The 26,696-nt window shown below is 36.3% G+C and overlaps 1 protein-coding gene and 1 long non-coding RNA gene across 4 annotated transcripts in view; one reads left to right on the top strand and one right to left on the bottom strand.

Moving 5' to 3' along the window:
- The window catches only part of LOC138753722 (uncharacterized), a 29,539-nt gene extending 8,438 nt beyond the window's left edge, over nt 1–21,101 (top strand). The window contains exons 2-3 of the long non-coding RNA XR_011351388.1: nt 7,110–7,185; nt 20,966–21,101. This is a non-coding gene — a long non-coding RNA (uncharacterized lncRNA). The remainder of the gene's footprint in view (nt 1–7,109; nt 7,186–20,965) is intronic.
- Nucleotides 2,879–26,696, bottom strand: part of trim9 (tripartite motif containing 9) — a 55,563-nt gene continuing 31,745 nt past the window's right edge. The window contains exons 3-11 of one of the 3 annotated variants that reach the window (XM_069917064.1): nt 24,283–24,405; nt 22,881–22,991; nt 22,303–22,456; nt 18,953–19,110; nt 15,049–15,187; nt 14,567–14,680; nt 8,459–8,762; nt 7,092–7,254; nt 2,879–4,649 (exon numbers count right to left, since the gene is read on the bottom strand). In XM_069917064.1, coding sequence (XP_069773165.1) covers nt 4,581–4,649; nt 7,092–7,254; nt 8,459–8,762; nt 14,567–14,680; nt 15,049–15,187; nt 18,953–19,110; nt 22,303–22,456; nt 22,881–22,991; nt 24,283–24,405 — 1,335 coding nt within the window. In that variant the 3' untranslated portion in view covers nt 2,879–4,580. Of the gene's footprint in view, nt 4,650–7,091; nt 7,255–8,458; nt 8,763–14,216; nt 14,681–15,048; nt 15,188–18,952; nt 19,111–22,302; nt 22,457–22,880; nt 22,992–24,282; nt 24,406–26,696 lie in introns of those variants that run through there. The other 2 variants (XM_069917066.1, XM_069917067.1) reach the window with 2 other exon arrangements.

The following is a 26,696-nucleotide window of genomic DNA, read 5'->3' as shown; positions in this document are numbered from 1 at the left end:
CCATAGTTTTCTCGTACCTTCTTTTAGCTTTCCTAATTCCTCTCTTAAGATTCCTCTTACATTTCAAACATCTCCTTAACTCCATGCTTCTTATATCTAATGTATGCCTCCCTTTTTCTTCGAACCAAGTTTCCAATATTCCTTGAAAACCATGGCTCTCTCAAACCTTTTGCCCCTCCTTTTAACCTAACAGGAACATAAAGCTTTTGCACTCTCAAAATCTGATCTTTAAAAGACTTCCATCTCTCTACTACATCCTGCCCATAAAATAAATTGTCCCAATGCACACCCTGCAAGTCCTTTCGCATCTCCTCAAATCTAGCTTTTCCCCAATCAAAAACCTCAATCCTTGGCCCTGATTTCTCTCTTTCCATAATGACATTGAAGCTGATGGCATTATGATCACTGGACCCGAAGTGCTCGCCAACACTAACCTCCGTCACTTGACCCATCCCATTTGCCAACAGTCGATCTAACATTGCTCCTTCTCTGGTCGGCACCTCTACATATTGTTGTAAAAAACTATCTTGCACACATTTCACAAACTCTAACCCATCCAGTCCTTTCACAGAATGTGTTTCCCAATCTATATGTGGAAAATTAAAATCTCCCATAATTACAACCCTGTGCTTATCTCCCTACAGATTTGCTCCTCTAGGTCTCGGTCCCCTCCGGGTGGTCTATAATACACCCCTACAAGTGTAACCTCTCCTTTCCTACTCCTCAGTTCCACCCAAATAGCCTCCGTGGATGTGCCCTCTAATCTATCCTTCCTAGGCACCGCTGTAATATTTTCCCTGACATTCATTCTTAATTGGACAAATGGGATACAATTTCAATGGGAGATGCATTCCATATGAACACTGTGTGATCGTTGATGTTATTTGCACAAGCTCAAAGTGGCAAATACCCTTGACACCCTAATTCATTAGGTGTAGGCAAATGCATCATTTTTGTATGCTGCACAGATCATGGTTTTACCGTTTTTGCATAAAAACATTGATAAGATAGAACGAGCATAAGTACTTGTACAAATCACATTTATTTGAGCCCATCCTAATCTATCCTACTTAAATATTTATTCACACATTTTATTTCTGTCTGAAATAATTATTTTGTATAAGTGCAAAAAAAAGGTATGCTGTAACAACATTTTTGACACTGATCAGAAATATTGTATAACCAAATTTATGATATGAATTAATACATTTTATTCCATTCCATCCCAGATTTAACAAAATATTTTAACCTGAATGATGAGGAGAAAAATGAGTTTTTGTATAGTTAAAATCTTTGAATGCAACCAAATAATAATAAATCAATCAAAACTATAACTTATAAAAGTTTATTAGAACAGCAAACAAGGGCAATTTAATCATTATTCATCACAGAAAGCTTGCTGTATGGCCATGGGCTCATATTACAATATTCTAATCTAGTAAGCTTAATAAGCACCATGTTGGTCACCAACATCAACATTGTGAAAAATGAGAAATTTGTGGTCCAGCCAAATTGCCAAAATACAGTATATTGTTGCTCAGCAACAGTATTAATGACATAATGATGAACTAAAAATGACCTAGGAGGATAAATTATTAGATTGTACAATTATCACCTCATGTATTAAGAATGAACAAATATTACATTCAAATCAGATGAAAATACTAACATCCTGTGTTTTTTATTCCTTTAAATACCCATGATTCTTAAATACATGAAGCTACAACCTCTTCATCTAAATTCCTGTTCTACAAGATCGGCACAAAAAGGATTTTTGCAACTAAACTCATTACACTTTTGTTTTGATGGTCTAGAAATCCTTCAATATAGATAATTAGCTGTTTAAAATTCTAACATGCAGCATGCATATGTTATCAGAACTTCAATGCAAGACTTCTGATTGAGAATCAAAATTAAGGTTCTGAAGGTTAAACACAGTGTTGCATTGTCCTTTTAAAACGATGCCTGGTTGTTTGAATTACCAATAAGTTTACATCTATCTTTGAGTTACTTAATAATATTAAGAATGTGTACTTTCCTGAGCAGATGTGTTTGTTATGCAATGTGCTTTTTTAATAAGTTGCAGTGCTCATTAGTCAACTCACTTAATATTTAACAATTTTGATGCTTTAGTTGTACTAAATACACTATGTAGAAGCAATAAAGCTTTAGTTGCAACTGAACAACAGTCAACTTCCAAAGTTCTATTATAGCCCAAAGGAAGTTTTCAAACAATAACATTTAATAGGAGAATGACTATGAAGCTTGGTATCACCTGGCCTGAACCCAAGTAAAAACAGTCAAAATGCATTCCATTTTGTGTTCCATCAAGGTCAGAAATTCTAATGATTGAATTGAACAATTCCAACAGTACTGAAGGTCCCATTTAAATCATAACATATACTGAGTTTAACAACTTTGACTTTGCTATTATATTAGTTAACAAACAAGAGTTATCTAATCCACATCAAAACTATTGCCTTGGAACAATATGTCCAGAAATTCATCTGGAGTTAGAAATGCTTAAAGCTTTATATGATAACATAGCATTTGTATCATTCAATTTCTGGAATTACATTCTGGTAGAACCAAAGGCTATACATTCTCCTCCACTTCGAAAATTTGAAAAATTGGAACCAAACTTTGGAAATGGAGTGGTGGCTGTTTGCAGAATTAATCACACGACCAATAAGAGATAAATTTCTAGGTATATACTTTTAAATGATTAATATATAAATGTTATAAATCTACACTAGTATCCATTTGAAAATTTAAAAAACTAGAAAATCCCTGTGTAAAAGTCTGTGTGAAGTTCAATTAAATAAAAGAAAACTAAGATAAGAAAGATGACAAAACTTAAGTAAGTATGTTTCTAAAATGGGTACATTTTTAATTTAATGCTGAGTAATGTGATTTTTTTTGGAAGGCAACGTAAAAAGCAAAATAAACTCCTACAATTTTAAAGATAGACCAAAAACAATGACTTGGTTATTTATACTTAGAAATCTTTGAAGGCAACAGGATAAGTTGATTTTTTTTTTAAATCCTAAAACCAGCATTATCCAAGGCTTTACAGACAGGGGTACAGAATTTTTAAAAAAAAACTACTTTTATAAATAATTTTTTTAGGCTTTGGCTATGGCATTTGAGATGATGGCTTTGGATCTGACAAAAATATTTACAAAATGGAATAAAATCAAACTTTAGATACATTAAAATGGTATGAAGCTAGAAATGTCCTCCAAAGAATGTTGAGAGGAAATTGTTTTTAAAAACATATTTTGTGATATAGATGATGGTCTAGAAATAATTGAAAGGGATAAATGGCTTTCATTGACAAGATGGTGTGTAATCAAACAGCATGCTTAAAATATTTAGTAAAAAAAAAATTACAAAGATATTGGAAAATTACATACCATGATAGGCGTTGAAAGCAAAGGTAGTCATGTATGGGAAAAGAGTAGGGAATAGGATAATTGGAATTTTTCAGAGCCCAAACAGCTCTATAAGATGGATTATGTGATATGATTTGAAGATCATACATATAGTGTTTCATGCTAATAATAATTGTATCCACTTTGTGGACATGAATATTGTTAGACAAGATATAACCTTATTCACTAGGTAAAAAACATATTCAGGAGTCCAGACAATGGTAAACAGAACTAATGAAAATAAAACAAGTTTTAGAAATAATGGGAGGAAACTATATACATCTTCAACCATTTGGCAAAACATTTACTCTATAAAATTTAAAGCTTTTTAAAGAACTGTGCTTAAAAACACCTTAAGCATAGGTTAAACCAATTCTGATTTGTTTTTATCTGCTACCCAAATAATATGATTGTCTGAGCTTCCATTTACTTAAGGAAGTGTTTGCTTAAATTTTAACTGCATGTGTGTAATAATTAAATGTAAATATGTCTTAAAATTGTACTCTTATCTAATTATAGAAATGTACTATTGGATCAATGTTCCACAAGGCATGGAAGTGTGTGAAATTTCTTGATAATTTTGCACATGAAGCACTTAACATTGCAATCTGAACAGGATTTTGAGTGGCAGTAGACAGATTCCTGTTGATAATTCAAACAACTCTTTTGGAATGGTGTTAAATAGTAATTCAAAGGCAACAGGACAGGATAAATCCTGGAGGTTAATAGCAACTGTGAATACCTTGCAATGTAACTGCTTGCAAATATAGGATTTACTACAATTACACTGCATTGCATTGCTCTTTCTTTTTTCAAATTAATAACCGTAGCTAAAACTGTGCAGCAATGAAAGAAGCACATGAAAAATCATAAAAATACTTGACATTACTTTAAGCTTCATCAATGCTTTTACAATTTTAGTTAGCGCAAAGCGTCAAAGTAACCACATATTCTGATAACAATCATGTACGTCACAACTGTAAAGTACTTAACTATTTTTGGTTTTTCTCAAGTCATTAAGCACCAATTAACAAACTTGTATCAAGAGATATTGAATCCTGAAGAAAAAAATCTTAGTAGTGTTCAAGATTCCTGTCACTTGGATCCCAAGCAAGTTTTTTTGCATAATGACCAGAATTAAGATGCTCATGTGTCTCTTGGTGCAGCAGTACCAATAGCAGAGTGAGGAATTTTCAAACCAGTATGGAGTGTTACCTAAGAGAGATAATGACAATAATGAAGTAAAAGTTGCATTTTTAAAAAAATACTTGTAACACAACCAGCATTCATGTTATAAACATACCATTAAACAGCATATGAGATACTTGTAACATATCTGGCCCTAGCCACAGGACATACCACACATACACTTTAGTGAAAAAAAAGCCACTCAGTTTGATAATAGGGTTTATGTTCCACAAGAGCTTCCTCCCACCTTGGGCCTGATTCCACATGGGCTGAAATATTGCAATAATGTGTTTGGTGAATAAAATCAGCCAAAATTAATCATTAGAAAACAAACATGCAAAATTAATGGTAAAGCAAAATGTTTATAGTTGCAAAATGATACTCAAAGATACAAGATCATTCCAGTTAACAATAGCACATTTATCTGACCATATGTCTATTTAAATAAACTATAATTTAAAGATAATTACATATTTTCCAAGTAGTTGGATATTTTAAGTGTATGTTTATAAACTGGAGGTAGTTGCAGGATGGCTGTGATTTTTTTTTCTGATGCACACTTCAACATTCTAGTTCATTTTGTTCTCTTGTGCTTATGGAACAGTATAGCTCAAGAATAGGCCATTTAGTCACAATGTTTGGACTGAGCACGATGCCAAATTAAACTAAATTTCTTCTGCCTGCACGTGATCCATATCCCTCCATTCCCTGCACACTCAAGTGTCTATCCAAAAGTCTCTTAAATATTACTATTAAATTTACTTCCTTCACTATCCCTGGCAAAATGCTCCAAGCACTTGCCTCTCACTGAATAAAAAGCTTGCCCCAAAACATCCCTCTCCTCAAAGTTGCAGAAATAACGTTCTGCGTGAACTACAATAATGTGGACTAGGAAAGATACTTTAAAAGCACTATTCTTGTAATTTAACATAACACTGAAAATCAAAGTCTAAACATTGGAGAACTAGAGAACAGGTTACACCTCAGAATTTGTCATGCTGGTTATTTTTATAGATTTTGGTTCTGCAATACACATCAATAAATTAACATTGCTGCAAAGATTTCTCATTGTTACAATTTTTACAAATTCGGTTTATAAACCTGGTAAAAATTGGTAATTTAAATGGTCTTCTCGGTATCTGAATTACCTTGATGAAATGGCAATGTTTAGACTGTGAAGTTTCTATATTGCACCCATTGTGTTGGATCTGATTTGCTTGAAGGCATGTATGAACATTTTCCCCATTTTTTTACATATTAATACTTGTCTGTGAACTACTCTTTGCAGACGATGCCGCTTTAGTTGCCCATTCAGAGCCAGCTCTTCAGCGCTTGACGTCCTGTTTTGCGGAAACTGCCAAAATGTTTGGCCTGGAAATCAGCCTGAAGAAAACTGAGGTCCTCCATCAGCCAGCTCCCCACCATGACTACGAGCCCCCCCACATCTCCATCGGGCACACAAAACTCAAAACGGTCAACCAGTTTACCTATCTCGGCTGCACCATTTCATCAGATGCAAGGATCGACAACGAGATAGACAACAGACTCGCCAAGGCAAATAGCGCCTTTGGAAGACTACACAAAAGAGTCTGGAAAAACAACCAACTGAAAAACCTCACAAAGATAAGCGTATACAGAGCCGTTGTCATACCCACACTCCTGTTCGGCTTCGAATCATGGGTCCTTTACCGGCACCACCTACGGCTCCTAGAACGCTTCCACCAGTGTTGTCTCCGCTCCATCCTCAACATTCATTGGAGCGCTTTCATCCCTAACGTCGAAGTACTCGAGATGGCAGAGGTCGACAGCATCGAGTCCACGCTGCTGAAGATCCAGCTGCGCTGGGTGGGTCACGTCTCCAGAATGGAGGACCATCGCCTTCCCAAGATCGTGTTATATGGCGAGCTCTCCACTGGCCACCGTGACAGAGGTGCACCAAAGAAAAGGTACAAGGACTGCCTAAAGAAATCTCTTGGTGCCTGCCACATTGACCACCGCCAGTGGGCTGATATCGCCTCAAACCGTGCATCTTGGCGCCTCAGTTTGGCGGGCAGCAACCTCCTTTGAAGAAGACCGCAGAGCCCACCTCACTGACAAAAGGCAAAGGAGGAAAAACCCAACACCCAACCAACCAATTTTCCCCGGCAACCGTGTCTGCCTGTCCCGCATCGGACTTGTCAGCCACCAACGAGCCTGCAGCTGACGTGGACATTTACCCCCTCCATAAATCTTCGTCCGCGAAGCCAAGCCAAAGAAAGAATATTATTTGTAAAGTTAGTTTAGACAAAACCAACAAATATTGTCTATTCTTGACTACCTTGAGCTGAGAGTGATTGGCTAATTTGTACCACAGCAATCCTTTTGGGGAAAGCCCTGTTGCAGAGAGAGTTCCGTGTTTAAACCAAGTGACAATGAGAAATGATATTTTCATGTCAAAAATATTTTAATAATGTACAACACTGAACATACCTGTACATTTCTATTCAGGCTTACTGCTGGGAAGAAGAGGCCTTCCAACCCTTCAAAGGCAACTGGTCCCTGTTGCGCATCATTAATGGAAAAAGTAAGTGTTCTTCTGTTGAAGTCCAGCAGCACTCCAACTGTAACTCCTTTGGCAATGCCTCCCTCAGTTCTAGGTGGAAGGAGAGAAAATGCTCATTTGCTAGTTGCATCTGATTTGTGGAATCCAAGGTGTTTTTAACATTTTCGATTATACAGTAGACTATGCATAGTACCAAATCACTCAGTGCAAATTGGGATTACATCACTTAAGTTCCCTCCCAAACTTCTTTATCTCATCCAATATATCCATTTATACCAAATGTTTAGCTGTCATTCCATTATGTAAATTCTCTTTCTTAAATCTGTGCACCTCCATTTATTTGAAATCTTGTGTAGATACTATAATAATGTTTATTATATGAAAGCTGGTCGGAATAATTTTATAATTCTCAGTTATGAAGAAAATGAACACAAGCCTAATTATTCTTGCATTTTTGGTAAGATTAATCGCTGCCAGTTTAATCGATAAAACGGTTTAGAAGGTAGACGACAGTTCTAGAATTCTCACTAAATTATATAACAGCCCAAAACAAAGTTTTTTTCCCCCCCAAAGAAAATTTTTCCAGCATTTTCCACTTGACCATTTCATTATATCGTGATCTGACTATCTTCCTTATCACGCTTACACTTTTGTATATTTTTGACTCAGTGCACAATTTATAAACATAATTCATTAGTTCAAACATGCCTTGAGCTGTATCTACTGAGCAAATACTCTGACCAGTATCAATGCTCTATACCAGTGTATTTTCTTTTTGTAATTGATTTCGGAATTGCAACAAAATCTGTTGGGTTCCACACAATGCATTCATTTTAAAAGAATTTGTCACATTAAGCTGTCTGGTCTTTTCATAACTCTACATTTTTCCTTTACAAGCAATAAACTCAACATAAAATCATGTAGAACTTCTTACTGAAAGCAATGAACTATTTTTTTATAAAAGCTCATTGAAATGGCAATTTATTATGTCATTAAAGAGGAAATTATCCTTATTGTAGACAGCCTCAAAGAATTAAGATCTTTTTTCTTAACTAATGAATTGAAGGACAAGAAATTAAGTTATCTTATGTTGTTTTTCTACATCAATGAAATTGTATTAGTGGGACAGGAGAAATTCAACCTTGTTAATATTGGATGATTCAGTTGATCTCTGCATTTTAACGATTGAAGGTTGATCTGACTTTCTAGCATTTAGGCTGAATAACTCTTTGAAGAAACGTCTTGAATTATATTGATAATTTGTTGGCATCACGACAATTGTGTTTTACTTTACCTGTTCGTGTGAGAGTTGTTATGCATAAACCAGCTTCGGTTATTATCAACATACATTGCCCAGGCCTTATCATCCTTTCCTAACATGACATCTTTCAAGACATCTAAACGAGCCACACCAAAAGCAGGATCAGGATGGTTGTCGTAGCGGTCAACATTCAGCTCCCAATAATGGATACCTCTGGAAAATCCGGTGTTTCCTAGTACTACCCTGTCATCATAGCTGTTGCAGGTAACAGTGAGGTTGTCATTAGAGAATAGAATGTCAGGATGAGCTGAACCTGAATCAAAAGCAAACCAGGCAACTGAAAAAGAAAATTAAAAAAATGTTTACTATGCGTACATCATTCAGAATCAATTAGAAATCACGATTAAAGTTTCATAAAATTTGAAGAATATTTGCAATCTCACATTTTTAAGAGAAAATTAAAACTCATTGAGATATTAAAATGATACTAGTGCTCTTAGACTTATGGAAACGGACAAATTACTATTTTGAAAATAAGTGTTCAAAGTACTTCAGGTAAATTACAGAACATACAAATCAGTGATTTTAGCAGAAATAAAATCAAAAAGTATTGGAAATATTAACCAAATCAGGCAGAACCCAGAAAGAAGATAAGCACGAAATTGCAAATTTCGTTCAGATTTACACCATTTGTAGTAGTTTTATTACTGTGTGAAGTATTTTGACAGTTTTTGTTAGTTCTAATGTAAATTTCTGATTTGCATAGAAGTTTGACCACAAATCATTTCTCTCCCTGAAAATTAAAAAAATTAATTATAAACACAACTTCATATAACTGAGCAACATCGAGTTATTACTCAAAGATTGTTTATAATCTTTGTAGTTTTATATCTGAGTCATATAACTGAATAAGTACATCTGCTCCAACTACATGATCTCTCCTTTGGACTAACACAAGAAACACAATACATGAAAGATTCACTTATCTACAGAATCACAACCATGTAGCAATACACCTTCTGCACAAAGAGAGATGATTGGAATGGATAAAATATAATGGACACAACAAATTTAATGGTGTGAACATTTATTAAATTACTGAATCATCTGGTTTTGTATTAGATTTGATTATTCTCCTTTTGCCAGTATCATTGATCATTTACAACAAAATTCCATAAAAGTCCAGTTTTAAAATATTTCAAAATTCTATTCCTCTCTCCATTTTGGTGGAGCCGAGCACATCTTGCATAGCTGAATACTTGATGTTTTAACTCAGTGTTAGCAATCTTTCCACATACATCAGATCCCTTAGTAGGGAGAGACTGTGGAACGGCCTCCTCAAATTCAGTTTCCCACAGAAATTTTTTTCCATCTTACATTTGCTCTAGGAAGCTCTGAAAACCACAATAATAACCAATGGCTCGACAACAGACCTAATATCAGTGAAGATCTGTGTCAAATAGGATTAATCATTTCCATCAACCCTATTCCCAATCCTTCTTACAACAATGTTATAGTTCTCTACAATCTTCTCATGGAAGTGGATCTAATCTTCAGATCAAATGGGGACCTCCAAACCTTAGTAGTAGAGCTAGACTGTATTTGTGTTTGTATTCTCTTAGAGACTGAGGTCCAAAATAGAATTGAGATAAAGTATATGATACACTAAACATCTACATGCCCAAGGTTGTTTACTGCTCTGCCCTGCTACACCACAACCCCATTCAACAAAAGAACATTTCATTAGATCCTAGAAAATATGGACGATGTCCCAAATCTCGAGAGCCACCTGTCAACAAAAACAAGGCTTTGGTTGATTGAGGAAAAGGATATTTGACAATCAACACCTCAGCACTGCCTTAAAACTACTGAACAGAAGTGATCCTTGCCCTCATATACTCTTCTGAGACCAGAACTACCTACGGTAGGCTTCCAGGACCCTGAGAAAAATATCATTAACACTATCTGTGTAAAATCCTCCAAATTTATTTCAAGAATAAGGGAATCAATGTTATTGGCTTTTCCTAGTTCAACATCCCCAGTACTCAGTTACTCTTCAGTCAGCTACGTCAGGCAAGCCATGTCATTTGCATGTGAACAACAGATGCCAAATTTTGAGCTCTGTTGTGAGGAGGTATGACTAGACAGAGAGAGGAAAAGATTGAAGGATGTATCTAAAGCTTCCATTAAGTGTAATTCTGTTTTGCTTCTCTGATTGTAAGGAGGCGCTTCAGGCAATTTCTGCTGATGGCAAATCAGTCTGCCTTACAGCAGGCAAAAGCAATTTCATGTAATATGGATATTATTTTATTGCATGACAATAAATTGAATTCTGAATCCCCACCAAGTCTTGTGAACTTTTGGTTCTTCCCTGCTCAAGGTGGAGAAGTAACATTGGGGTGATAACAAGAACCTTATGGTTATGCATTGGAATTCAACAGGAACCCTGTATAAATGGTAGAAGGAGCACACTACCTTACAAAAAACTCATCCTTCAATATCCTTATGGATTTTAATACTAGTGCTACAATGGGTAATTCTAAATGATAAGAGTATCTAGTTGATAAATTAAGTGGGTATTTACCAAAATATCAGAAATATTTTAAAAATCTGAACAGCCTTGGTTAATGCTAGAAAGTGACAGTTAAATTACAAGAAAAAGAACAAAAAATTGTAATATGAAGCAACACAGTGGTATGAATTATTCAAATACCTGTTACAATAAAAAAATTAGTTATCTTGAGAATATTAATAGTCAATCACAGAGTGGATAATCACAGATCCTGAAAGAGTATACCTTCCAGTTCTTTAATTAATGATCAATACTACTATCTAATAATTGAAAACACACCAAAATATTTACAATGAATAAAATAGCAAATGTATTTGTCAATAGTGGAAATATTAATTTAGTAATTGCGTGATTACTTTCTTTAAATAAACTAGATACTGTAATACAACTGTTTCTTTTGAGGCTTTTCAATTATTTGATTATCTACCTTTTGTAATTATCATATTTTTAATATCAGTCTGACCCAATTGCTGTACTGCCCATTCAAAGTTTCATTACAGCAGCCAACATATTTATTTTAGATTTTATTTTAAAAGGTTTTTATTAAAGTATTCCAAGTACATAACTACAGGTTATGTTCAATATTAAGGCTGTTATTGTCAAAGTCCAGGTGGTGCATATTATGAATTTTCCCATGCAACATCCACTCTTATTTCTTCCAGAAATCCAAGGACCCTAATGGTACCACCAAGCAAAGCAACAATTCACTTATCCTTTTTCAATCTAGTGTATTGCATTCCGTGCTTATGAGCTCTGGGGTCCAGGCCCATAGCTCATTGAAAGTGGCCACTCAAGTAAAGTGGTAAAGGCAGCATAGGGTATATTTCCCTTCATTGGCTGGGAACTGAGTACAAAAGTAAGGAAATCATGTTGCAACTATGAAACATGTAGGGCTGCACTTGAAATGTGTGCAGAAAGGATGTAGAGGCTTTGGAAAGGGAATAGAAGAGGTTCAGCAGGATGTTGTCTAGTTTTGAAGGTTTAAGTTACAAGTTGGACAAACAAGAGTTATTTTCAATGAAGAATAGGAGGCTCAGGGGTAATCCGATAGAAGTTTATAAAACCAGGATATGCATTGAGAGAGTGGACAATCATCATTCCCCCCCCCCCCCCCCCCCCCCAGTGCAGAAGCATCGCATATTAGATGCATGAGGGTAAGATGTTTAAAAGAGTGTTGCCTGGAAGGAGAAGAGGTGAAAACAGATACAATAGTTGCATTTAAGAGGCTTTTTAGATCAACACATTAATGGATCAACTCCATTGTGAATGGAGGAATATTTACTGGGTGAAAGCTCCCGATTTTTAGTTTGATTTGGACATCATGTTCAATACCAACACTTAGGCCTGTTGCTGTGCTCTTCTATATTCGGCATGGTCTCTATATTAAAGATTGAGATTCCAGTTTTCCATCATTTTAATTCTCCATCCCGCTTTCACAACCTAGCTGGCTATAGCCTCCTGCACTGTTCCAACAAGGTCCATGTAAGCTTGAGCAACTGCAGCTCATCTTCCACCTGGGCCTGGTACAGTTTGGGATGCGGATATCAGATGTTTTTGTTTTTGGTCATTCATTTTCTGTTTTTATCCAGATAGACTAGGTCTGCTGCAAGGCCACCAATCTACAGTGTGGACTCAGCTTTTTGCTTTCACAGGAATTGTCTAATGTGCTGGTACTTCCAGTATTCTATCAGTTTCAAGTTTAGCAACAGCTCTGACCTACATTTCACAATTTTACATGTTCCTTTGTTTTCTCTCTCCCCAATGATCAACTTGAGAGATTTTGTTCTTTGCACTGATTTGGCAGTATTCCGAAACTTAGTGGCCAGGGGAACATTGTATGGTCCTCTTTGTGCTACACAACTTAACCTCAAGTCTAGCTATTGTTTACTGAGATGGAATAAAGAGTGAACCAAAAACCAAGGAAGCCTCATTAGTAGAGTGAAGATTATGAGGAGCTAAAGAAAAGAATACAGGATGAAGAGCCTAAGCAAGAAAAGATCCATGTCAAGCCAGAACACTATATATATATTTTTTTTAATTTAGACATACAGCACAGAAAAAGGCCCTCTGGCCTACAAGCCAGATACAGGTGGCATTTATCCTGGAAAGATTTCCACCTCACCTGGCCCTTTGTGATCAACATTGTTAAAAAAAACAGATTTTCTCTGTTAAAAATGTCATGCTCTATTGAAAGGATAAAACAAAGTTATCTTGATGGTCTGAAGAAATTTTATTCTCTTACTCTATTTCAGGATCTTGAGAAATGCAGACCACAGCATTATCCTTAACTTTCATTCCGATATATTATGAGGTATTGAATAATAAAACGTTTTTGTAAAATTTACTCAAACATTTGTTCCATGATTTTTTTTTTCCTTTTTTTGTTCAGCATTCAGCATCATCTTTAATATTTACCCCATGCCAACAATTGATCAAAATTTCAAGGAGAATCAGAAATGTTGTCCACAATGAACTTAAGGTTGTGCTGATACCCAAGTAACACTTGAAGGTTTCTACTCTGTTCACACAAACCACAGTTAAAGTACCCATTGTGATTGTAATGTTGAACTTCTGGGTCGTTGACTTCCACAGATTGTAGAACCAGGGAACTCAAAGTCATCGATTCCATAAAAATCAAATGCTAAAGCCTATGGTCGTGACAGTTACGACTCAAGTATTGATTGCAACTTGGCTCAAAGCAACAGTAAATGTGCCATATTATTCAGCTTGTCGAGTCTGTTATTCAATAATTTTTGAATGATGAGTTTAAATACATTTATTTCTCTAAATTTCAATTGTTTGTACAGCAAGTACTTCATACAAAATGAAAGATGCACAACTTGATCTAAATTGAGTTAATGATTAGATCTTTCTCTTGTCACATTAAATATGTTTTCTTCAACCCTCCTTTGAAGACATTGAATCATACTGGCCTTAACAACAAATGGTGCTAAATGTCTACATTTATAGGAAGGATCACCAGGGTACAATTAGGTGTCAAAAACATCTTTAGTTAAGAGTGCAATTGCAGCATGTCTGTAATTAGTCTGACTAAAATTAACCAGTTCAAATGGTGAAGCTTGAAACATTCAGGTCAACAAAAAATAAGATACATTTACTCAATGAACCATCAAGAGCACTCTTGCTAGAAGCATTCTTGTTCTATTTAGTTAACATAGTGACAACTCTACTCAATTTTAGATTCACAAAAATTGGCATAATCTGTGTAAAATTGATATTCTTTGCTGTAACTTTGAATCCAATGAGACTAGCAACAGGGTTTTGCTTGGTGAAAATAAAACATACAAAGTGCTTAATGTAACCTGGCAAATTAGTGAAAGGAACATCATGCTGTATCACATTGCTGTGTGCTTGTGAATGCCAAAACAATAGTTTAAAAAAAAATTAGTTTATTTTTCTATACCACTAAAAATGACGGGTTAACAGTATTAGCACGTCCTTTTGGTATTTCATAACTGCAAATGTTACAAGTAGATAGCAGACAAACAAAGAAACAAGCAGTGACCAAGTCACTGAAGCTAAGACAGTCATAATAGTAACTAACTTACACTGATTGTATGGACAGCTGATATCTGGAAAATACAACAGGGATTTCTTTAGAAAAAAACCTTCCAGTGCTTGGCAAATAAATGCACGATAAACTTCGTTTAGTTTCACAGAGTCTTTAAAAACAATGTTGCAGTGTTAAATGTCAGTGGCAGAAATAATTTTACAAAAATGTTTTGCCATACACTTGGTTTATCTTTAAACATATTTAACATTTGCATATATAATACAAACAAAAGCTTTTTATAAATGACTAAAATACTATTTTTCTTAAGACCAAGGCATCAACTTCTATAGTTTACAATCCATAAAATTGGGTATCAGAATATGACATTTTATCACATCCCATGCTTTGCACAAATTTGCTACTTTTCATACTATTTTAATAGGACTTAAAAAGCTTCCTACATGTTTTTATCCATATAGGACCAATAATTGATATCATGGTTAACACATTTTTAAAGCAACTCTGTTGAAACCTCACCCTCCGAAGTTTGTAGTACAAGTGTCTTGCTGTATGGACCAACCCCAGCCTTGTTGAAAGCCTTCACTCGGGAGCCATATGTGCTGTTGAAATGTAAGCCATCAACAGTGCACATTGTTTCTTTTCCTACATAGACCTCCTGTTCAAGATACACAGAAACAATTAAAAAAAAACTTAAATATCAACTTTGACTGAATATAAACTCTTCCCCATGTTTCATAAGCAGACGAAATGAGAAATTCTTTACAGTTGCACCTTGATTTTCTTAAATAATTTTCCATCAATCTCTTGAATGTGAGATTAACTTCTCCCCCCCACCCACCATGATTTACCTGTACTTGCTATATTCCAATTTCCGCATTTAGATCAGCAAACTAACTTTTTTTTTGGCTGCAAATTATACAAACTCTGCTAAATGTTTTAAAATGCATTTCTTTGATTCTGCAAGGATAATTTATAACTTTTCTGCCTTTATGATTAAGCAAAAAATTCATAATACATTTAAAAGAGAGCAATTAGGTTTTGTAAAACATGCAAAATCTTATTCAAGTTTCAGATATTTGTTCCATAATTGTTTTCCTTTTTTTGTTCAGCATTCAGCATTAGCTTTCATATTTACCCCATGCCATCAATTGATCAAAATTTAAAGGAGAATCAGAAATGTTGTCCACAATGAACTCGAGGTTGTGCTGATCTCAAGTAACACTTGAAGGTTTCTACTCTGTTCACACAAACCACAGTTAAAGTACCTATTGTGTTTGTAATGTTGAACTTCTGGGTTGTACAATCCACAGATTATAGAACCAGGGAACTTAAAATCATCAATTCCACCTCCATAAAAATCAAATGCTAAAGCCTATGGTTATGACAGTTACGACTCAAGTATTTATTGCAACTTGACTCAAAGCAACAGTAAACAGGGCAGGGTGGGGGTGAGGGGGTGAGGTGGTGGAGGAGAAGGCCCTTTGCAGAATAGTAGAACAAGGAAAATCATATTTCTGCTCTTTTTCATTTTCTTTGTTATGTGCACAAATCCACCAAATGATACAGTAATGTGTCTTTACTTTGTGATTAAAGTTATTTACTGAAATGGGAAAGAGATACCAATCACCACTGCACTGTAATTTTGTCAGTCCATCCTTGTTAAACTATGTGCCAAATGCATAACCAAGAAGTAGCAGCAATTAATATGAAATAGAGAATGCAAAAACTGCAAACAACATGCATTTTGAGCAGACAAAGAACAACTGAAGAAACTCAGCAAGTCAGACATTATCCATGGGTAGAAATAGTCAGAGTTTCAGGTCTGAACCTTTCATCAAGACTAAGGTAAAAATTACTATATAAAGGAGGAATAAAGCTGGGGGAATGACCCAGAGGTGGTAGAGTATAGGAAAGAAGCTGTGATACAGAAGCACACTCAGAGGGAGAGGGAGGGGAAAGGGTAGAGAATACAGGAGTAAGTAAAGAGATAGTGGAATCAGATGAGGGTGGTTGTTATGAGTGAGGAAACAGGTTTGGTAGATCTCAAAGGCAAGGATCGGACAGAAGTTTCGATAGCAAAAAGCTTTATTTGCTGGTGGCAAAGCTGTGGGAAAATACACAATACACACATTAAATACAACAACTGTGGGAAGGGCAGAATAACTGAACAAATGTGTACAGTTTATTACTTGGTGTGGGAACCACATTTGGTTGGCAATAAGAATTTGATAGCATGGGAAAAATAATAGCAGCAATGAAACACGCACACAGCTAATAAACAGACATGGGATGAGAAACACTCATGAATACAATCAAGGGAAAAGTAAATTTATGTCCTGCCACACAACACGGCTCTGTGCTAATCTAAGGACACTAATCAACACTCCCAACACTTATTAAATGATATCCTTATCTCACCAGCAGCTTCTCCAGCTCAGGTCCAAGTTTTTCATCCCAGGGTGGAGCAGGATGGCAAGAGGGCAAACAAAGGGCACATAGCACCTTTATAGTGCTGGGGAGCCCAACTCAAGTAATTGACTGATTGGGGGGGGTGGGGTGGTGGGGAATGCCTCAGTGCCAGGCAGGCTAATCTAATTATGGCAGCTAATGACCCAAGGACAAGTACAGGCAGGCTGGAGGGTATAGGGCAAGTAATTAACATGGGCCAACAGCAAGATGTGTACTGATAAGTGAGGTAGAACAGGAGCTAGATTGGCAGCTGGTGTGTCGCCAACTAGGTAGGGAGGAGTGCTGTCACGTGACAGTCACAACCTCTCCCAATACAGTGGTGTTATCTAAAATTAGAAAAATCAATGTTCTTGCCATGAAGAAATATGATGTGTTGTTCCCCAATTTTGTGCTTGGCCTCACCGTAACAGTGACTGAAGAAAAAGACAGACCTCGTCATTATTGGAATGGTTCGGGTTGTTGGAGACTGGAAGTTCAAGTGTAAACACACAGACACAGCAGTTGTTCAGGGAAGCTCATTTGATATTAAGTGCTGGGCCTTCATCCAATTAGAAAAATACTATCACACAAAATCTACAATAGTTTTGGATCTAAAATTGAAGTGTGTTGAAAAATACAAGTGGAAAAAAAAATCACTGGCAACCATTATTAAACTTCTGATTTCTCTGTTAAAATACAATCATTGAACAGTTCTTTTCTACATTTATGTAACAAAATAACTTTATCAACTATCTTTACCTCCCATGGATACTGCGAGACCTGCTGAGTTCCTCCAGCTTTTCTGTGCATTTACTACAATATTTTTTATTTAATTGTTTCTTATTGTTATTATTTTTATATTTTCCTTATTTTGAGAGCATCTGCGAAGAGTAAGTATTCAATTAAAAATAATAAAAATTTGTTAAGTGGATTCCTTGTTTGTTAAACCTGTGTTGGGACTGAAGACACAAAGGAAAGATTGAGAGAATGTAAATTGGATTGTTATCCATATAATTAATATAGATTGTACATATAGAGAGCTAAGAATTTTAAATTTAAAAGTTGCAAAACAATATTCTACCTATAGAACACCAATTCCTTTCCCATGTTCATTTTTGTTGAATGATAAAAATGAGCTGAAGACATGCTGTCTGAATTTCACAGCATGTTCAGCCAGAGGATAATTTCATTATGAAGAGGATTTAGATCCAGCCACATTTAGATGCCAAAATAGTGTGCAGAGTTCATTTGTAAATTAAGTATTTGAAAAGAAAATGTAATCACACAATTTTAAATTGAAGTTAATGTGTCATTAGAATGCTAATGGAAGAAAATACATTCTCACTGCATTACTTTTACCTAGGAATTATATTTTAAAAAGTAATTTAAACCAATTTTCAATACTAATTACTCATTTATCATCTTCCTTCATTGTTTACCCTAATTTTGGTAGCAATAACAACCAAGTTATCAGCAGTAAATTACATTTGACCTGGAGCAGTCTTTTCCCTCATTTAAATGATGAGTATTTTGCATCTGTATTCTTATAGAAAGCTACTACATTGTCATTGGATATTTTGCTATCAATCTGGAAACATCTGAAACAGAAAAAGTAATGCTAGCTAAGCCTTGTTGCACAACATGCATGCTCTACAAATGGCAATGACATTAAATGACTATTTTTCTAGAGACTGATGAAAGCAATAATACCCAGTAGTACAAAACTAACTTTGAGCTCAACAGTAATTGTAATAGCAAACATCACTTCATAGGATAATGACAGGAAGAAATTGAGGGAATCTAGGCTACATTCATTGCAAATATTATTACTTCACACTCAAACTTAATACTTCTACTTGTATCTATAGCTGGATAGCAATTCACCTTTGTTTGTCGTAAAAAAAACTAATCATATCACATACTTCCTTATTCATAATTATTTGTACCATGTTTGAATCGTTACAATACTCACTCGAAATTGGCCACCATTTCCATCATCCAGTTCCAGAATGTAGCCCTCTACTTGAACTAGTGAAAGTGGTGGCTGCTTCCAGGACAAGGTAGCACTGTTGTTGCGAGTACAACACTCCTCCAACTGCAGGATTGGGGCTGATGGCACTGGAGAGGGAACTAAGCAGAAAATAAGTCATCTTCCAGGAAACTACAGAATGGAATTCTTGATAGGTTACTTTATTAAATATCTGTGTTTAGCCAGAGGGTCACTATGTCATAACATAAAATCACTTAGAAATTCAAGAACTATTAAGAAATCTAATGTATATTGTTTTGATAATTTCACATTTTACAGTCTCAGTAATATGTATGCCAACCAATATTTGTATTTTATTTTGGATTGTGTTCATTGATCATTGCAATTCACAATGGCTTAACAATTTGCTCTCTGGCTAAGCCCCAAACTTGATCATTCAGATTGTGTTGAACAGTAATTTTCATTGTGCTGTGTAACAATTCCAAACAATTCTGAGGTTAAAAATGTCATAAAATCCCCACCATTTCATCATTATAATTAAAATTTAGATGCAAGTTACAATCAAACTGCTGAAATTAATTGAAATGGAAATTGATCTCACTTGTTTCCAGACATTCCAATGAAGAAAATAAAAGCATCTCACTCAAAAAAAATCAAATGCATCTTACTTTACATTATTGAAAACCTCTGTAAATTCATGGAAAGTAAAAACTGCAAAAGATAACATTTCCCTCCTCCCTCCCCATACCCCACCCCCCCAATTGTCAGCAACGCCATTACGCTGGTTTCTGGCACCAAAAGATTAGGGGTGTTACTAATAGAAAATGGTTATCAACATTACACACAGGACACATTAAAATCCATAAAAAGATTTATTAATTCCAGAATTGAACAATTTCTTCTGAAAAATTAATCAGAATTTATTTGTTCTCAATACAAGAGCAAGCTAACATTGAGAGCATGCTTACAATATAATTTGGATAATCGATTACCAATTAAAATTTCAAAATTCAGATGCAGTATTCATTCCACAATGCATATATCACAGATGAATAAATAGTGTTACAAAATGCAGATCTGATGGGAGATTTAAAACTCATGGTTCATGTTATAACTGTAATGACCCATAGTCAGTACAAAATAGACAAGGAGCCCAAATATTGAACACATCCTGCTAGTACCTGATTATTTAAATACAAATGCTATTTTGTAGTTTTTAATTTTTCACTGGAAAAGAGTGCATTGAAGATGAACTGCTTTGAAACCATTAAACTCATTTGGCTTAGAGTTCAGATTTTAGTGGAGATTTTTAGGAATACACTGTAAAATGAAAATAATGAAAAAAAAAACACCAAGGAATTATGAAACATTGATAACAATGAGCTTACAGAGTCAAGGACTGATTGGATCTAGGTTTGTATCTAAGGTTTACAATGTTAGAAAAGCTATCTCCTTTCATGGGGAATCCAATAAAAGGGGTGTACTTATAAAAGTAGACCCATCCATTTTAAGAGAGAAAAAAAATCAGGAAGTAATCTTTCCACATAAATGGTTTTGGAAATCTGGATCAAATATTCCACATGCATGTTGAACATTCATAGTTTAGCTCTTAACTCCAAAACACATTCAAAATCTGAAATTAAAATCACTAAAATAAGAATCAGCAAAAAAGTGCAATGGTTGTCAATAGTCCCAGGACGACACAATAAACCAATAAGATTTCAATGTTGGTGAAACAAAAGATCAAGCACATAATGGACAAAATTTTAAATTACTCTTCACATCATTAACTTAGAGAAGTATGTAATACATATTACAATCTTCAAAACAGGCATGCAAAGCTATGAACCCAAATGTAATTATCCAGTTCATTGCATGCTCAATTCCTATTGTAGGACAAGCAACTGGAATCCTTATAGTTATTAAAACTGTCTTGCACAATGTTGCTCTGTAGACATAATTACAACCTTTCATCTTTTTTCTCCCTAACCACAGCTCATTACCCAGGCTAAGTCGTGCAAGCCATGTTGTCCATCCATGACCAAAGCTGTTTTATGTGGATCCAAGAAAGGTGCGTTGTTCTATTGTTCTATTGTTCCCTGAATGTTCATCTCATGCACCTGATGGCAGCTCCAGTGTAAATTGTCAGTATTTTCTGCAACTACCAGGAAGAATCAGAAAAAAAAAATGGTGGTCTTGGTGACTGATTCTAATAAATTTACACTGGGGATGCTGCAGATGCACAATGTAGAAAGCTCAACCTTCAACAATGGAACTTATAACTTGTGTTTACATGCAAATCCACAATGGGGTTCTTTTATGTAGTAATTTCACTATTAATGCACTCTCTGGCTGACTGGTTGCACAGTCCTTAATTAAAGTGAGCAAACCTTGTCAAAAATCAGATACTGCATCAACTTTTAATATTGCATACAAACCTACAAATTTTCATTCCTGACAAAAAAAACTAAGCTTAAGTGTAAAATTTTCTTCCTAATTGTCTGCCAATTCAAACAAAAAAAAAACACTGTTGGAAATGTCTTGCATTAACCTGTGTTATGATATAGATATTTCAGAAACCTATTCAAAATGTTTGTTATTGCAAAAGTAAAGTAAGAATTTACAGAAAAAATTATAAATTTGTGAACTGTGAACTATTTTCCAGTCTATTTCAACATCAATTAACTATGATGTCATCAAAAAGCCATAAAAAGGTACGCCATAGATTTTGTTTTTAAATTACGACTTGTGGATGTCTGGCTTCTTTTTTTTAAAGGATGCTTAAGATTGCATACATTTAATAATACCCATATTCTGCATCAAATATGTTCAATCATTTGATTATTGCACTCTTATATGGCAGAAAAGATTTCCAGTTGGGCTTTAGTGTGCATGAGAATCAGATCAGAATCCCATCCTGAAATTTGTCTCATTGTGAAATTACATGAAACAAAAAGTTTCTTTTAAAAATAAAGTCTTGGCCATGTTATTGATTTTATTTTAAGAGTTAATCATATTTTATGGTTATTTTTGTGTTCTAAATTCAGAGCCTTTCTGTTTATGCAGAATTGGTATCCTTTCTCCTCTCCATAGAAATTTCAATGGTTATGCTGGTGTCCAAATAATATTCAGACTGCATGTCTATTTTTAAAAAAATCATTTTATTACTTTAAAGCTATTACTGATAACTAATTTTAATGCTGCTATAAGGATGAATGTATCATTTTCCAAAATGTGAAATGCAGAGAGAGAAACAATCAACAACCAATGAATATATATATTTTTTTTTTGTACTCCATATTCAGGATATGTTTATGTGTATGGATTCTTACCTTTCATCTGCACAAAATCTAGCTGCAAGATTGATTGCAAGAGTGGTGCATTATCCAAGTTTAAATCAAAGTCAGTATTCAGGCGTGGTTGGAGTATGCCTTTTCCCCATTGGTCATCGATAAAAAGTACACGCCTTATTAAAGCATCTGATATCTGTAAAGCAAAGCACATTCCATTACAGATATAATACTGGATAGGGTCACATCTATTACGTCCCCATTCTTTGTTACTAAAGCCAATCTATTATTATTGTTATTAGTCTACAACAAAACCAAAATTAAATTGAGGACAGAATATGCATCCTGCAAGGTTTTTAAAACAATTTTTTTTAAAAAAATGAATATTAAGAATTATAAAATTTATTTGTATTTTCTGCAAAGGCAGGAATACTGTCATTATGAAATCTATAGTCATGTTATTACATAGGTAACTTAGCAACTGCTCTAGCATATTCTGTATTTTGTTATGAGAATTAGAACTAGAATCTGAGACTATTGATCAAAAATAACAGAAAATCACTAACCATCATTCAAAAGTTCAATCAAATATTTAGAAGCATCAAAGGATACATACTGACCTGTAAAAAACCACTAGGGTCATTCTCTTTAATTACTTCCAGACAATATTCCATCAGCCCAGTTGTTTGGCGCAGCTTGACCGTACAATGGCTGATTTGATCTCTGACCACCTACAAAGCACAAGGTATATATTCATGTATAAAGTGGCACTTGAATACAAAAGTTGACCATTTACTGAAATCCTAACTGTCATCCTTATTTTCTACCTGTTAGCACTGATTTTTAAAATTCAGTATAGGCTAATGTGATTTCTAAGAATTTTTTATGTCATTTGCTGATGAAGTGAACTTAATTTAAGTTCAAGTTTATTATCATGTATACCAAGGTGCCCTGAGAAAATTTGGTTTGTGTGCATCTGCAGTGTAATGAAGTAAATTGAGGGAGGAAAATTAAAAGTATTTAATAGAAACTTACCTGAAAGTCAGCAGATGTTCAGACTTCCAGCCAATGAATTGTATTAAGTTGGGCTCTTTAACAAGTTTCAATGCACATCTGAAACCTCTGATTAAAACATACTTGGACATTGAAAGCATAATACAAATTTGTGCGTGATAGTAAAACATGGGTGGAGCACAGTTTTGATATTACTGCACAAGCCTGCTTGCCTGTATGTGCTAAGTGAACCAAGCATTTTTAATTAAATTCCAGCACGTGGGACTGGAAAGAGTTTTTTTTTAAAAAAAGACATGGATTCTTAATTTAGGATTGATTACATACACACAAGCAGTCCTTACTTCCAGATCCATCCCAGTTGACAATGAGTTCAACTCTGCTTCCAAACTTTGTTCTGCATAAATTCAATGGAATTAAATTTCATTAGTAAAAACAAAAAATGGTGCTTCTTGATAATATGTTTAGTAATGTGCCTGATATTGAAATTCTAGATCCCTACTTCAGTTGTTTTATTCCAATAAATCATAGTGCAAAATCCCACAAAATACTGTGGCTGTTAAGAACTTGCCACCGACTCCAAAAATTCAGATTGTCATTGTCTTGACCGTGCTTGTTTTTAAGCGGCACGTTCACATAACGCTATTACAGTGCCCGCGACCAGAGTTCGAATCCGGTGCTGTCTGCAAGGAATCTACGTCTTCCCCATGTCTGCGTGGGTTTCCTCCAATTTCCTCCCACCCTTCAAAACAGACCAATAGATTAATTGGGATAGTTAGGGCAGCACAGGTTCCTGGGCCAGAAGAGCCTGTTACTATGCTAGGTGTCTAAAGTAGACAAAAAAATAAAAGAAGTAGCTTGATATGATAGCAATGAGTTACTTGACCACAAATCAAAGGATCAAAGAACATCCGTAGGGGTATTAACAATTTTGGGGGAAAACTGCAATGATATTAACAGAACAATAATGACAGAATGGAAGGTTTGGAATCCTGTAGAAATACAACAAACCTTAAGTTTATGCTCGTGTTCTTTGGTCACGCGTGAAAGCAACTGGCCCTTCCTTCTGTTCAGAGCTTCAATGAGAGCATCGCACTGAGCAACAAGACAGGCTTCAAACTCAACACTGTTTTCCTGTACATGGCAAAAATAAACTGTCAGTTGGCCAAATTCAAATGTAAAATAAAGTATCCAAAGACCAAATGATAAATGGATTAAAATGATTGTAATACCAGATACTTCAGAAAACTATTACTGTCTAAAGTATATGAATCTACACAAGTCCAACTCATTGTTCCTCCAAACCTACATGAAACAACAACAACGGCTCCATACAGGTTTTAAACAGCCTGTTAAAGGATCATGTGGTGTTTTAACAACATCCTGAAACCACGGGGTCTGTGCCCAAGATAGCAACACCTGTGCTATGCAGTGTATCAGGAAGAACTGCAGACTCTGGAGGAGCAGCAGAGATAACCCTACAGGACAGTGACCACGCAAAACAGCGAGGGGCTCAGCGGCTGAAGGACCCACACAGGGTGCAGGCTGCTAGGGTCTGGCTCATGAGAACCAGCTGCTGGAACAGGGATTTGAGAGGGTTCTGAAGGCAAGAAGAGCCTCAAGCGCTGACAACTTCCTGTTCATATTGGAGGTTTGGATCTGGAGCTTGGGTTGCTGATGGTTTGAACTGGAGTTTATGCAGCTGCAGGAACGCTGGAGGTGAATCCACAGACACTCAGTGTATCTATGTAGAGTGCGTCGAAAGAACCAAAGACATGTTGATCCAAACCAAGGCTTTTATTAACTAAAACACTGAAGCATATCACACGTAGGTCAACCAGTCCAGAGTGACCTGGTGTGGCTAGGAGCAATCCTTTAAGACCTGCCAGTAGGCGTGGCTACGCCCTCAGCCAATCACAGTCCTCCTACACTTTCTCTTTCATTGGCTTGGCTTCGCGGATGAAAATTTATGGAGGGGGTATAATCTGTACATATACATATATACACATTGGTGATAGAATCTGTACTATCACATTCATCCCTTCTTTGAGAACTGACCCCGAGGTGGATGGAGGGCTGTAAAAACGGAAAAAGAAAAAAGGGCCCGGTGGAGGTTAAGGGCTGTACCAGTCAGGGGGCCTGACCATCCGGCATGACCGCTGTGGTCCTGGGATTGGGGTCGCTGGAGTTGTGTCACCAGCAGGCTCATAGGGTGCGGCCACTGCTTCGCTCAATTCCCCAGTGGCGTTGTCGACTGTCTGGCCTGAGCTGGAGGGGTGGTGCTGGTCCCTCTGTTCAAGCACATGACCTGGGGGAGAAGGTCCAGAAGACACACTTGTAGAAATTGTAGGTCAATTTCAGCCGAATTCTCGTCTGAAAAAATTTTGCATCATGATCCTCCGTGTCATGGCCGCAGATTATGACATTGTCCAGATACAGTGAAGTAGCAGTTAGCCTGTTCTGGTCCACCATCCAGTCCATTTCCCACTGGAAGTCTGCAGCACCATTTGTGACCCCAAAGGGTACCCTGAGGAATTGATACAGCTGCCCATTCGCTTCAAAGGCCGGCGGATCAGGAGCTGGTGATAGGCGAACGCAAGTCAATGGAGGAGAATACATGGTATTGGGTGATCTGATTCACCACATCCATGATCCATGGAAGGGGGTATGCATCCAGAAGTGTGAAGTGGTTGACTGCCTAGCTATAGTCAACCACCATCCGTGGCTTCGCCCGATTTTGAACAACCACCACCTGGGTCCTCCAGGGACTCGAGCTAGGTATGATAATGCCCTCGTCCAGCAGTCTGTGCACCTCACTTGAGATAAATTTCCTGTGTTCATAACTATATTGCCAGCCAGGGGTGAGGTTTGCGAAGAACGCTAGTGGAGCAATTCGGAGGGTGGAGAGGCTACAGGTGGCTCGGGCTGCCGCTGGCAGGAGGCTTCTAGGGTGGAGTGGCTACAGTCAGAGAGTGGAGTGTGAGGCCCCCCAAAATGCAGGGAAACGGTTTGAAACTGGCACTGAAAATCCAGTCCCAGCAGTGCAGAGGTGCACAACTGGGGAAGTCTGTGAACGTGATGCCCTGGATTTTCAGGGTCGCCACGCAATACCCCTTTACCTCAGTCGAGTGCGATCTGGTCGCCAATGAAATCCTCTGGGCAGTGGGGAGAACAGCCAGTCCGCAATGGTGGTCCAGATCTGGGCAGATAAAACTGTCAGTTGACCCAGAGTCAAATAAGCAATGGTATAGTGTCCATGCACTTTAATCAGTTCCATTGCTTTTGTGAGGGGATGGGGGAAGTCCTGGTCTAGGGATACTGATGCAGTGACTTGTAAGGGGAACAGTGGAGTCCTGTGTGCATGAAGAGACAACGTCGAGGAGTTGGTGTTACTGCCTACAGCCTGCTTGGGATGTCAGCCAGCC

The sequence above is a fragment of the Narcine bancroftii genome, chromosome 2, assembly GCF_036971445.1.
Source record: "Narcine bancroftii isolate sNarBan1 chromosome 2, sNarBan1.hap1, whole genome shotgun sequence".
NCBI lineage: Eukaryota > Metazoa > Chordata > Chondrichthyes > Torpediniformes > Narcinidae > Narcine > Narcine bancroftii.
Note: the sequence above shows the minus strand (reverse complement) of the source record. Positions and strands in the feature narration are given on the sequence as shown.